Source organism: Triticum dicoccoides, chromosome 1A (assembly GCF_002162155.2).
Source record: "Triticum dicoccoides isolate Atlit2015 ecotype Zavitan chromosome 1A, WEW_v2.0, whole genome shotgun sequence".
Taxonomy (NCBI): Eukaryota; Viridiplantae; Streptophyta; class Magnoliopsida; order Poales; family Poaceae; genus Triticum; species Triticum dicoccoides.
The window spans coordinates 129,123,414-129,136,892 of NC_041380.1; the positions used below are offsets into that span (position 1 = coordinate 129,123,414).

The 13,479-nt window shown below is 41.6% G+C and overlaps 1 protein-coding gene across 1 annotated transcript in view; it reads left to right on the forward strand.

The window, feature by feature from the left end:
* LOC119366590 (E3 ubiquitin-protein ligase UPL6-like) overlaps positions 1-12,828 on the forward strand; it is a 14,594-nt gene extending 1,766 nt beyond the window's left edge. Inside the window, exons 3-27 of the mRNA XM_037632350.1 lie at positions 188-285; positions 356-480; positions 1,056-1,167; positions 1,686-1,866; positions 2,458-2,637; positions 2,880-3,062; positions 3,956-4,025; positions 4,384-4,502; positions 4,587-4,891; positions 5,009-5,105; positions 5,244-5,387; positions 5,833-5,919; positions 6,002-6,088; positions 6,179-6,319; positions 6,429-6,554; positions 6,669-6,767; positions 7,532-7,599; positions 7,948-8,014; positions 8,357-8,527; positions 8,603-8,692; positions 10,973-11,053; positions 11,717-11,790; positions 12,076-12,147; positions 12,222-12,311; positions 12,426-12,828. Of these exons, the coding sequence (XP_037488247.1) occupies positions 188-285; positions 356-480; positions 1,056-1,167; positions 1,686-1,866; positions 2,458-2,637; positions 2,880-3,062; positions 3,956-4,025; positions 4,384-4,502; positions 4,587-4,891; positions 5,009-5,105; positions 5,244-5,387; positions 5,833-5,919; positions 6,002-6,088; positions 6,179-6,319; positions 6,429-6,554; positions 6,669-6,767; positions 7,532-7,599; positions 7,948-8,014; positions 8,357-8,527; positions 8,603-8,692; positions 10,973-11,053; positions 11,717-11,790; positions 12,076-12,147; positions 12,222-12,311; positions 12,426-12,492 (2,934 nt within the window). The 3' untranslated portion in view covers positions 12,493-12,828. The remainder of the gene's footprint in view (positions 1-187; positions 286-355; positions 481-1,055; positions 1,168-1,685; positions 1,867-2,457; positions 2,638-2,879; positions 3,063-3,955; positions 4,026-4,383; positions 4,503-4,586; positions 4,892-5,008; positions 5,106-5,243; positions 5,388-5,832; positions 5,920-6,001; positions 6,089-6,178; positions 6,320-6,428; positions 6,555-6,668; positions 6,768-7,531; positions 7,600-7,947; positions 8,015-8,356; positions 8,528-8,602; positions 8,693-10,972; positions 11,054-11,716; positions 11,791-12,075; positions 12,148-12,221; positions 12,312-12,425) is intronic.
* Positions 12,829-13,479: the final 651 nt, after the last annotated feature.

A 13,479-nucleotide genomic window follows, 5' to 3' on the forward strand; every position in this document is an offset into this window, starting at 1 on the left:
CCGGAAAAGGTTGTCTCTCAAATAGATGTATCTAGCACCAAGTTAGTGCTACATACATTCATTTGAGGGACAAGCTTTTTCGGACGGAGGGAGTATGTCCCAAGGATTTTTTGAGCTCCATGTGTGTTTTCCTAGATACATACATTCTATGTTCTCAAAATGGAACTTGACTAATTATGAGCTACAGAAATGCTTCAGAGGGAGGAAGGCGTTCGAATTGGCACGCTTGGAAGTTCGAAAGAACTTTTGTTCTACTTTTGGGGAACACTGCCAGAGGGTAGATAGGTAAGCATTACACCAAAGATTAAATTTATCCTTTTCTTGCCTCTCTCTGACTATCTTGTTACTAAATCAGGAACTGCTTTGGCAATAATTCTGATTTTCTTCGCCAATTGCTGTTCTTCTTCAATGCAAGTAAAGACAGTGATATTGCTATACTTTCTCAAGTCTGCAGCTTACTTCTGCAGTATGTTAAGCATGGTATGTATCATGCTACTGTTTACGAATGTTTGGCTATTCATTGTATTGTATGCAACTATTATCCTACTGCTTCTTAGGACTTATGGTGCCCTTAAGCATATATGCTAAGTTCCTAGTGCTATTGGGTATTGACCCTCTGTCTCTATATATTGATCAGAGATGATTTTATCTCAGTTTCTTTAGTATATGTTCATCCATCCCTGTATGATACTGCAATACAGGTATCTTATTCTCAACTTAGAGCCTTATTCCTGAGCTGATTAGCACTGTCCTGTTTTCCTAGGCACAAAGACCTATTTTTTGTTAACTATGTTTCTTGAGTAACATTCAACTGATGTGAAGTTAAGTTTCTCTTAACTTTGATGTTATCAATTCATCTGCGAAGTCCCTCCCTTAGTCAGTTATTAGACATTTCTAGATAATACAATATATTGTCTGCTTACTCTACTAGTGTGCAGCCTCATCAGCATGTTACTGTTCCTTTTCACTGAATACCTCATCGACATGATACTATTTGATACTATTTTTCACTACTATGGCACTGGCTATAAATTCTCTTTTGCCTTATGTTGTAGGGGATGTTGTAAGTCTCTTTGCGGGTGTAGATTACTCCTCAGTGGAACCAGTTGTAACTCATAGGGTTAAAAGACTTGCACTCATCTGTGTGCATGCTGTTCATCAGAAGAGGTGGGTTAAAAAATCGAATGCTGGTACTTAAATATTTCTTTAGGTTGTTCTTGTTTTTTATGGCACATTTCAAAATTAGATTTATTCATCTTAAGTGGAGGATGAATACTCCCTGAAGTATTGTTTCTGTGAATGACTAAGTTCCAACAACAAGGATTCATTAAATCAAAAAAATTGAATGAATTTCATTAACAGAACATTTTTTACCCTGATCTTACAATTTCTTCTGAATATACAACTGTGTTGAACCAAACATTCAGTTAGCATCTCATGCAAGGGAAGTCCTACACCTTAATATGGTATAAATTTTATTTTGTGATGTCAGTAGAGGAAAACTATGCTGGATATATTTGCTTTGTTTATTGGTATTGTGCCTATTCACTTTGTTTCTTATGTCCTGCTTCATTTTTCTTTCTGTAATTGTGTGGCTCATCTCCAGGCTCGTGGAGATGCTATTTTTCTATCACCCAAATGAAATGAACAACGCTTCATTTGACTTATTTATTATATTTTGATAGGTATGATTGGAATAATCAACTTTTGATGTCAGTGCAAAGCACATCAATGCCTTTTGTCCAATTACTAGAAACTGTGGCTTGTTTGATAAATCCTAAACTGCCGTGGAACTGCAAAGTAGTTGGGTATCTTCAGCAGAAAAAGATTTATTGCTTATTTCGGGGAATTATCAGTGCAGTACCGGTATGTTCTATTCCAGTATTGGCTGATATTTTGTTGTTACCAGCGTCTCTTACTTTTTTAGGGACTTATTGACCACAATATATAATCATTGAATAAGTCTGCTTTCAGTTGAAGGAATATGCCTGCATCAATACTGTTCTTCTGATCATACATACCGACCTTTTCCATGATCAGTATCCTCACATAGTTCTTTATCACTTGCACATATCTGTATACATCCTACTACAAGGTGTTGTTACTGTCCCGATATACAACCTAAACTAATATAATATATTCCTTTATCACTTTGGCTATACTCATCTCGTAGTTCTAAGATTCTTCTCCAAAGCAATTACAACTTTACAAGGCAATGAACCACACGATGGAAAGTGAAACTTGAATACAAAGAGAATACATTTAGTTTTTATTTAGTATCTGTCTTTAAAGACTCGAAGCGACAAACTTCTATTCTCTTGGCAAACAAACATAAGAAAGCATGGCAACAGCTATCATTAGCTTGGTTCTGATTTGCATTCGTTGGTATGTCCAAGTGCAGTAGCGTTTAGTTATTCTTCTTTGATTTGTTTTGTGATGGATTTGATTGTTATCCAGCAAAATGCAAGAAATATGGAGCACTGTGATATATCTGCGCTGGAGCAAGTTCTCATGCTTACTGCTTCACATGTTGGTGATAATCAATGTTGTTGTCCAGCTGTGGATCCAAGATGGAGTTTTTCCTCGCAGCTTCTATCCATTCCTTTTCTCTGGCATCGTTTGCCACACTTCAAGAAGGTGAGCTGTTTCCATGATTTCTTGTTTGATATATCTTTTTTCCTGAAGACAAACTGCAAAATGTTTTGTTTGATGCTGGAAATACGACAACTGTCATTGCATCTGAATTAGACTGTCTTGAATGAAGCTTTATTATGAATTTTTATAATTTCTCCACTAGAAACTTCTTCAAGGAGTGATGTGCTTTAACTAATTATTTCAATGGCTGTATCTTTGATCATTCTTATTGCTTGTTACTCCAGGTTTTCTCTGCTAATGGGCTCAGCAAATATTATATTCATCAGATAGCTTGCTATTTGCCCAGTCGTGCTGATGTTCTCCCTAATGATATATCAGCTAAACAGCCAGGATATGCGTGTGTTCTTGCAAATGTACTCGAAGCTGCAACTTGGATTTTGTCTGAACCAAAGTTCGCTTCTGATAGAGTACGCGTCTACTGCTTCTACCTTTCGAGTTGCTACATCATTTTGTTTAGTTAGCGGGTAACTGACGATATTAAAGAAGGTCAAAATGTTTAAAAAGACCCTATAATTAGGGGCAGTATCAGTAAGGTTCCTGTACATGAAAACATTCTTTGCAAGTCGTGGTCTATTTCCAAAAGCATTACGTAGGTGGTTAGGCCCCAGCGTTTGCTTTTACACATTTATTTTTTCTTTTCCAATTTTTGAGCGAAGGCTGGAAGTTTGAGTCGGCAGGGAAATTTATTTGCTCCATGACAATTGCTATCCTATTTTCCTTCTTGAGTTATCATTTATGAGAATGATTATGTTACATGAATTATGCACTTTACATATATTTTTTCTACCGTCTATTCTTCATACAAGTGGGATTAGCGTTGTGGAAAAATGGCAGTGACAGAATGGAAAAGCTTCCATGTAACTAAAAATTGTCATACTGCAGATATTCCCTGAATTTTTTGTGTCAAAGTTGCAGCAAGGCTTTTGTAGGTTCTAGCTCTTATTGTGTCAACTGTTAAGCTTGTGTTACACTGCAAATCCTTAATTGACCATATATGTTGTTCATTATATATGTCTCTTCAGTATTCTCTTGTAATTTTTTATGCTGGTTCTTTTGATTTATATGATGAGCATTTATTTGTGTCAAAGGATTCCCAAGCAAATGTGTTTTTCTGCTTGTGGTGCTTTACATGTATGTATATATTTTGACATTTCATTTTCACATATGTGATATCATCTTGGTTGTGGAGCTATTTTTGTTCCATTTTCTGTTGCATGTTTGTTTGTGGATAGCTGAAGATATTGAAGCCATTTAATTATTATATGTTATGATTTTTCTGTATATGTTCTTTCCAAATCAGGCGGCTGACATCATTGCTGTTTCCACGTCATTATTGGATGCGTTGCCAACGATCACTTCAGCTACCGAAAGTAAGCTACACGGCAGCAAACAAATCAGCTTCCATCTTTTGGCAGTACAGTTTGTTAGTTTTTATGCAGCATCTTATTGTCATTAATTTGTATTGGGGCTCCTTGTGATAGTGAGAAAATTCTTGTAAACTGCAATTCATTCTACCTGTTTTTTTAAAGCATCTTTTCTGTTATAAGTTATTGTGATTATATGACTCATTATTTTGGTTATACAAAACTTGGAAGTAGAACAAAAGAATATTAATATAATTTGGTCTTTTGGCTTAAGATGTGTTCTTATTGCACACCCCCTTAACTTTAAGTATCTTTCAGTAATGGAGTCTTATGTCAGCTGTGTTTCTTTATGGACTATGTACAGGGGCAGATGATGACGATGACATGGCCATGGATGTCGACGTTAAAGACGAGCTTGATATTGATTTGCAAAAACAGATAATGGCAGCATTTGATTCAAATACAAAGTTACTTGAACATTTGGTAAGCAGAACACCCATACCTTCAAAGTTATAGGGCTCCATATTTTTCTTTCTCCTGTTTGACCCTAACCTGTATCATGCATAGGTGAATGCTCTGTTCACAGGCACCTTAAGCACAAACTATTCTGATCCATCTGGGCCATCAGATGCTGAAGTGGAAGCTGTAGGGTCTATCTGTGCTTTTCTTCATGTCATGTTCAGCACATTGCCTCTGGATGTAACTATGACTGCGCTGGCCTATCGTACTGACATTGTTCCTGCACTATGGAACTTTATAAAGCGATGCCACGAAAACCAAAGATGGCCATATTTTTCCAAGTATATCTCTCCTTTGCCTGTAGATGCTCCTGGTTGGCTCCTGCCTGTGTCTGTATTCTGTCCCATATACAAGTAAGACAGCTTATTTCAATTTTTCATGAACTGTTGCTTGCCAATCCTTAATTTGGTTTTCGTGCTTTTCTTGTCAGGGACACATTATTAATGCTTTGTTATTTTACCCTGTTCCAGGTACATGTTAAAGATCGTTGATAACGAGGAATTCTATGAGCAGGAGAAACCTCTTTCACTTAAAGATTTGAAGGCCCTGGTCCTCATTTTAAAGCAGGTATATACACAAGACAATATCATTACTGTCATTGTTAGCCATCCAATGTTGAATTTTTAATTTTAAGACAACAGAGCTGTTGCTGATATATTATCATGTTTGGTGTTACATTGACATGAACTCAACTTCATTTTGCAGGCTTTATGGCAACTTCTTTGGATTATTCCTTCACATACATCTCCTAGCCAGAAAGCATTGCCCAATCCTTTAGGCCTTAAGAAAATGTCCATCGACAGTCTTAAGAGCCAGGCAAGGATTGGGTTATCTGAATTACTCACCCAGGTAGATATCTTGCATTGACATCCTGTTTCTGTATGGTATCCGTTCCTTGCCATGATGCTTTGAACCATAACGCTTATATCGAGGTGCCGAGAAAAATGCCAATGATACTGTTGTTTCACTACTTGTTATATACTGATGTATCTTTGGGCAGTGCACACACGATCAGCGGTTAGGAAAGAGTTCTTGCTTCTTTGAATTTCATATTGCAATCGCTTTGAATGGGTGGCCCATTGTTATTAAGCTGCAAGATTGTTGGTGTGAACACACTCTTTTATTCTTTACCAAACATAACTCCATTTTATTGGTTTTACCAACACAACCACTTCCAGTTTATCCTAGATTGTCTAGTTTAAATTCCGTGAAGCTGTTTTAAACAAGTGGTTGCTACTCCAGGTGTTGTTTTTTGGAGAGTATATTATGTAATAAAAATCGTTTGTAATTGCAGTTGCAAGACTGGAACAGCCGACTCCCATTCACTGCTGAAAGTGATTTCTATTCTCAAGAAGCAACAAGTGAAAATTTTGTTTCTCAGGTAGTGGGCCTGTGTGCTGCTTGAATTACTGAAAACATATTTCAGAGGCACATCTATTCAGCATTGTGTACGTGTTTTTCAGGCGATACTTGGCAACACTCGAGCATCAGAGATTATAAAGCTTGCTCCCTTTTTGGCACCTTTTACCATTAGAGTTAAAATATTTACTGTAAGTCATTACCGATTTCTCTGTGAACATTGAATAAGACTGGTGCGTCTTTTAGGATAATATCTTAGAAGTTTCTCTTTCTGTGAGCAGTCACAATTGGCAAATTCTAAACAATCGGCGGCATCTCATTCTGCCTTGACAAGACATCGGTTTAAAATAAGAAGAAGTCGACTCCTCGAAGATGCTTTTGATCAGCTAAGCTTGCTCTCTGAAGAAGATCTTAAAGGACCAGTATGATCATGAGATCTTTCACCTTTTCTCCTTAGTGGATTAATTCAGATTTTGCTAAGACACAGGAAACCATCGTTCTCCTTTTTGAATGAAAATTTGATGCTTGTAGATCCGAGTATCATTTGTTAATGAGCATGGTGTGGAAGAAGCTGGAATTGATGGAGGTGGAATTTTCAAAGATTTCATGGAAAATATCACTCGTGCTGCTTTTGATGTGCAGTATGGCCTATTCAAGGTATCTGCTCTTTTATGCTATTTCATTGATCCAGTATAAGTTCGCCAGTTATAGAACTCACAATCATAGTGATGTCTTTAAGTTACAACACCTCACACAATTTCCCTTATGTAGGAAACAGTCGACCATGTTCTGTACCCCAACCCTGGATCAGGATTGGTTCATGAGCAGCATCTGCAGTATTTCCATTTTCTTGGAAGTCTCCTTGGGAAGGTACTTCAATGATATGTTGTGTTTCTAGAGGGAAATGTCTTTTGTGCTTGAAGCTGTTAGTATTCACTCTGTCGCAATATGGTAGGTAGCAGCAATATAAAATATGGGTGCCATAACTGTTGTAAACGACATTTGGCAGCTAATAGCCTAATAGATTTCTGATCAGATGTCTATATCCTATAATATGCTATGTATTCGAGAATTTGACTAATAGAAAGAAAATGAAGAGTACAACAAATGGTTATATTGTGAGGTTCTGCAATTATGTCAGTGCAAATCACATGCGCTGCTCAATATCGGCTTGCATATTTTGAATAATCTGCCGATATGGTGCACACGTTGCCCTAGAGTGATTTGCATGTGTTGATACATTTTAATGTCGGGTAGCGCATGTCAGTGGGGTTTCTATCATTCTATGGAGCTGTTTGGTCTGCATAGTCTTCTAAAGTTACATCTTTCTTAAGTTAAGATTTCGTTATAGTATCAACTTGCTTTTCTGAATATGTGTTTCTTTGGAGTCTGGACACATGCCTGTAGCTTGTAAAAGAACGCCATAGATATGCGAATTGATAATACACATCTATCAATGAGAAAGTTGGTAATGTAGTCTAGAGTAGCCTTATTCGGTGCTGAAGGCTGTAATCTGATTTTCTATTTCTTTGCGTCGAATTTCTGGAAGGCCAACCCCATTAGTTATGCATACTTTTTAGCAGACGGACAATAATTGGGTATCATCTGAAATGTGCTTGATTAATGTTTTCCAGGCAATGTATGAGGGCATACTTGTTGATCTGCCATTTGCAACCTTCTTCTTGAGCAAGCTGAAAGAGAAGTAACTCTTTCTCTCCCACCCTCCCTCTGTCCCTCCCCTCTTAAGCAAGTTGCAATAGAAATACTTGTGTTTGTGTTGACCTGGATTATTGAATGGATAAAATTTATTTTAAGTAAACTAATGCAAATATAGCAAGATTTAGTTGTGAACCCTGGGCGATTGTGAATTTGACGTTCACTACAATCTAATTAAACAGGGGGTGGTTGGGTAAAAGGTTCAATATTGTTATGATTTTGCTCTTCTATGAATCTGCCAACAATCATTATGTCACATTATAATTCCATCATGCTGTTTGTGTTTCACTTTTAATGAGTTTACCATTAATATCTGATTTTCACCACCAACCAGGTCTAACTTCTTGAACGATCTGCCTTCCTTGGATCCAGAGTTGTATCGACATCTTCTATTTTTGAAGGTCGGAATCTATTTTCAATTTGTGAAGAAGAAATTGGTCATTGACATGCTTAGAAGTCGAGAATCTTTCTAAATGTTGGATGTCTTTGAGCTGCTGTTTTGATACACGACTGCTGAAGTGCTCATCTTTTGATTTAAGTTTTGTTAATGTGGTCTGAAGCTAATATATGAAAGTTTTGGCTTCAATTGTGTGGCTGCAATCCATATATTTGTGGCCGTATTGTGTTCTTGTAGCATGAGATACTTCATAGGATACGGCCATGTAGGGACCAACTATAATATAAAGCTCCTTGTCATCTGATGTGCATTTTGCCGTGTTCTGACCTCTCCTTTCTATGCTTAGCATTACAAGGGCGACCTCTCAGATTTGGAGTTGTACTTCGTTATCGTGAATAATGAATATGGTGAACAAGCTGAAGAAGAGCTCCTTCCTGGTGGGAGAGAGATGCGTGTTACTAATCAGAATGTTATTACGTTTATCCACCTTGTTGCCAACCATCGATTAAACTATCAGGTAAAATTATTTTGTCCTGTCATTTGCTTGTCATGTATTGTTTTGACAAACAATTTGCTTTTGTTTTGATCACAGATCCGTGGACAAGGTAGACATTTTCTAAGAGGTTTTCAAAAACTTATACCAAAGGAATGGATTGATATGTTCAATGAACATGAAATTCAGGTACTTCGCTTTACCTACTTGTTTTACCATTGCAAATAAGAGCATTATACTATTGCAAATAAGAGCATTATACCATTGCAAAGAAAAAAGTCCATTTTACTCCCCTGAACAGTGGGTGGTTTACTTTACCCCCTAATCTATTTTTTGGCTCCTTCTAGACCCCAAACAAAACCAAACCGGACAAAACACCCCCCAGCTGGTTTGTCTCCATTCGATGCTGATGTGGCACAGTCAACGGCGGTTTTGACCGGGGTGGGGCCTACTTGTCAGGTTGGACTGTTATAGAGCTGCCGTTGCGACCAGGGAAGACCAGCTGTGCGCAGGTGCGCCAGCGGGGCGGCGCAACGCTGCAACCTGGGGGGACGAGCATGCCAATGCGGAGCGCGGCGGCATACAAGAGTGGTACAGCGCGTAGGAGCAGCCGAGCAGGAGCACGACGGTACGTGGGTGCAGCAAGGCGGACGCGGACCAGGACTAGGAGCAGGGCTGCTTCGAGTAGCTGACGACCATGCCAAATAGCCGACGTTTACGTTTTCTCCTCGATGCCGCCGGCGGCCCTGCTGCACATGCCCCTCGCCAGTATGTGGCAGCAGCCGGTGCCGCCTCGTGCTCCGCAACGTCATCTGCCACGCCCGCCCCGACGAGCTGCTCGCCATCGTCGGGCCCAGCGGAGACGGCAATTCCATGCTGCTCGAGATCCTCTCCGGCCGTCTCAAGCCGAGCTCCTCCCCTCCTACTGACCTCCGCGTCAATGGCTCCCCTGTCGACACCGTGGCCCTGCGCCGCCTCTTCCCGCTCCTCACCGTGCGCGAGACGCTCCACTTCAGCGCACGCCTCCGGCCGCCTCGGTTCGGACGCGTACGACCCCGCCGGTCGACGCGCTCGTCGACGACCTCGCCCTGACCCGCATCGCGGACGCCAGGGTCAAGGACCTCTCTGCTCGCCATCGTCAGCCCCAGCGGCGCCTGCCACCTTCCAAGAAGACCAGCACGTACATGGTATCATCATGTGCCACTCCACTCCAAGCTCACACTCCCATGCCCATGTACGCCCACCGAGCAAGCCAAACTAAGCTCAGCCAAGCCCAATCATTCAAGCTTCACCCGAGCTTCAGCCAACACAAACCATAAAGCTAGCAAGTAGCAACCACGAAGCTTATCGTCTTCCATGCATCCGGCAGGTAAAGCACCACCTTTACTAGCAACCATCCAGGAAGACGACGAGCTAGCGAGCGAATCAATGAAGAGCGGAGGAGTAGAAAGCAGCAGGTGCGAGGTGGAGGCCGCGGGCATCACTGTCTCCGCCCTGCCTCACCCACTCAAGATATGGAGCAGGCCCGACGACCTCCTCCTCGACGCCACCGGCGACCCTGCTGCGCCCGCACCTCTGCCGGTGAGCCGCAGCAGCCGGTGCTGCCTAGTGCTCCGCAGCTTCAGCTGCCGCGCGCGCCCCGGCGAGCTGCTTGCCATCATCGGACCCAGCGGCGCCGGCAAGTCTATGCTGCTCGAAATCCTCTCCGGCCGCCTTGAGCCCAGCTCCTCCCGTCCTACTGACCTCCGCGTCAATGACTCGCCTGTGGACGCCGCGGCCCTGCGCCCACTCTGCGTCTACGTCACCCAGCATGACGTCCTTTGCCCGCTGCTCACACAGTTCGCGAGACGCTCCACTTCAGCGCGCGCCTCCGCCTCGGTCAGGATGCGTACAACCTGCCACGGGAACTGTCTGATCCAGATCGCAACGGGAACGGCAGTTCTATAACAGTCCAACCTGACAAGTAGGCCCCACCCTGATCAAAACCGCCGTTGGACCGTGCCACATCAACATCGAATGGAGACAAACCAGCCGGGGGTGTTTTGTCCGGTTTGGTTTTGTTTGGGGTCTAGAAGGAGCCAAAAAATAGATCAGGGGGTAAAGTGAACCACCCACTTTGTTCAGGGGAGTAAAATGGACTTTTTTCCATTGCAAGTAAGATATGTTTATTAAGTACTTCGCTTTACCTAGTTGCTTTATTACATTTTTTCTTTCAAAATAACATATGTTTATTAAGTAAATGCAGTGTGACTTTACATCTGGATATCAAATGGCATGTGCCCATTTGGATTTATTTTGTTGTTTCCCTGTAGTCAACAGTAACATGTTACGTTTATATGCAGCTGTAGTTTCTGAATTGCATCGTTTTGTGCATATTTATTGTATTTAAAAGGGCACTTATTCCTAGAATTAGTATATGCATTCACTTCTTAATTTTCTGCTGTTGTCTTGCGTATTTTGCTCCTGCAGCTTCTCATATCTGGCTCTCTGGAAAGTTTGGACATTGATGACTTGCGCTTAAACACCAACTATTCTGGAGGTTATCATCCGGTATGTTTCCTTTCTTCTGTAAGAAAATCTGTCATTCCATTACTCAAGGAGCAGCTAGTAATCATATTGAAAGTTGTGACAGGCTATTCTTCCATTACTTAATAGATGCTTTGTGGCCCACCCCTCAATTTGTTATAATAATTGGTAGTTGTGCCATGAGGATATTTTTTGTTTGCTTTTGGTGTGACAAAATATTAATATGCTGAGTAAGCAGGTGTGCCGAAACCAAGCTAATCCACTACTGGTGTCTTGTGCTTGAAAACAGTTTAGTCTTCATAAAAATAACAAGCTTTTTATGTAGCCGCAGCGCTTTGAGCTACTCTTGGCAAACCATCTACAGAACAGCTGTTTTTTTTGTATTAGAGGGTTCACTATGTTCTTTGGTGAAAGTAGATTGTAGTAAGTTGGCCATCCACTTTGGGTCCTCAAAGATTTAATTCAATCTCTATCTAAACTAGCTAGTTGAGGCTATGTCCCAGCTTCAAAATAGACAATCTGAATTAGGATCCAGGATGGTTTTTATGGAATTTATTTAGATCACAATTTGGACAGCTGCACAGCACAAACACTAGTATTGTATCATGGGATCTGTATGTTTATTTTTTCATGTAATAGTGAGTTTTTTCCTACTTAAGAGAAGGATTGATAATACTTTTCTTTCAGGACCATGAGATTATCGATATGCTGTGGGAGGTTCTAAAGAGCTTCAGTTCAGATAATCAGAAAAAGTTTCTCAAGTAGGCCACTCTCCCTCTTTTTCATGGCATGAGCAATTCTTTATTCTGCTCGCGAGCTTTGTGCTAGTGTTTATTAGTTTTAATTATTGTCGTTAAACCTAGGATAAAGAGATTGTATGTTAAGCTTTGCTGATTGATTGATATATTTTCCCCTTTTACTTTAGGAGCTTGAATGTTCGAAATTCATCTCTTTCCTTGCGACTTCTCTATCTAAGCATGCTCTTTTGTTCATATCAAATCAATGTTTTTCTTACTCCCGTCACGTGGATGACATTAAATGCACAGGTTTGTGACTGGATGTTCTCGCGGGCCACTCCTTGGATTTGAGTACCTTGATCCTAAATTCTGCATTCAGAGGTTCAGTTTCCTGTATATCTATGTTTTATATTTGTTCTGTTGGAAAATTCATCTTGAACTCCTTTTTAATTTAGAGCTGGTGTCCCCGGCTTGGAGGAACATGGAGACCGTTTGCCCACCTCGGCTACTTGCATGAACCTTCTTAAGCTCCCTCCTTACAGAACGTCAGTAAACCATACTAACCACATTTTACGTTTGGCACGCTAGTTCCTTTACATTCTACCTGCTCATTGATTTGCTTCAACATGACAAACTCTCTTCCTGGTTGTGTTGAACAGCAAGGAGCAGTTGCAAACCAAACTGTTGTATGCAATAAACTCGGAAGCCGGTTTCGATCTGAGCTAATTGCATTGTGGATTCGGACATTGTGCACAGTGTAGATAGTTGCTAGATAACAGCTTGAAGGCAACCAAGACCGAAGCACCTACGATTTGGGCCCAATTTGAAGCCCAACAAACGAAGGGCAGACATCTTAGGGTGGCTGGGGAATCAGAGGCGGCGCCTGCAACAGCTTAGCAGCCATGACAAGGCCGACCGGCGGAGACTGGTAAAGGCAAGCAAGCTTAGATGCTGTTGTAAGCAGCCATGAACATGTACATATGTATTAGTCGTTGTGATTGAATGGCCGCTTGTGGAATAATACAAGGGATGAATGAAATTGGTAGTTCGGAGTTCGTTAAATTTCAGTGTTACCCCAGGTATGCTTTAGTTGCCTGCTGGAGTTTAAGGGTTCGTTTACCTTTGTGTGGCCCCCTCTTGGCCTGGCTTCGCTGGTCTACGTTAGCGTTTGGCTATATACCCCTGCCCAGTAATGGTCATGATCAAGTACGCTATTTTAGACTGTTCTAAATCGTAAGAATTCAAGTTACTGGTGATTCCGCCGGATTTCAACCTGGAAAAGCAAACAAACTTAACCGTGTAGGAAAGGCCATTTTGGGGCATCTCAAATCGATAGCCAAAACGCCAGCCTTAGAACTTAATTCAGAACAATCTTGGGTATTGGGAAGCTGGTTTCTAAGAGCATCTCCAATAGGCGCCGGTCGCGCTGCGCGCAAAAAACACATATGCCGCGCGCGCATCAGCTGATTTGGCGCGGCGCGCAGCGCTGGCTCCAGCGGCCGCGCTAAAATGCAGCGCGTGCCTCGCTTCAGCAGCTTGCCAAAATGCAGTGCGCGCGACTCGCTGGTGCATTGCATATGGCATATTTCAACACAAAATGATGCACGCGAGGCCACCCGCCGTCGAGGTCATCCGCGGCGGCATGAAGAGGCCGCGCGCGAGGCCGCTCGTCGGAGGAGCTCCGGCGGAGGCGAGGCCAATGCCACCCGGGCT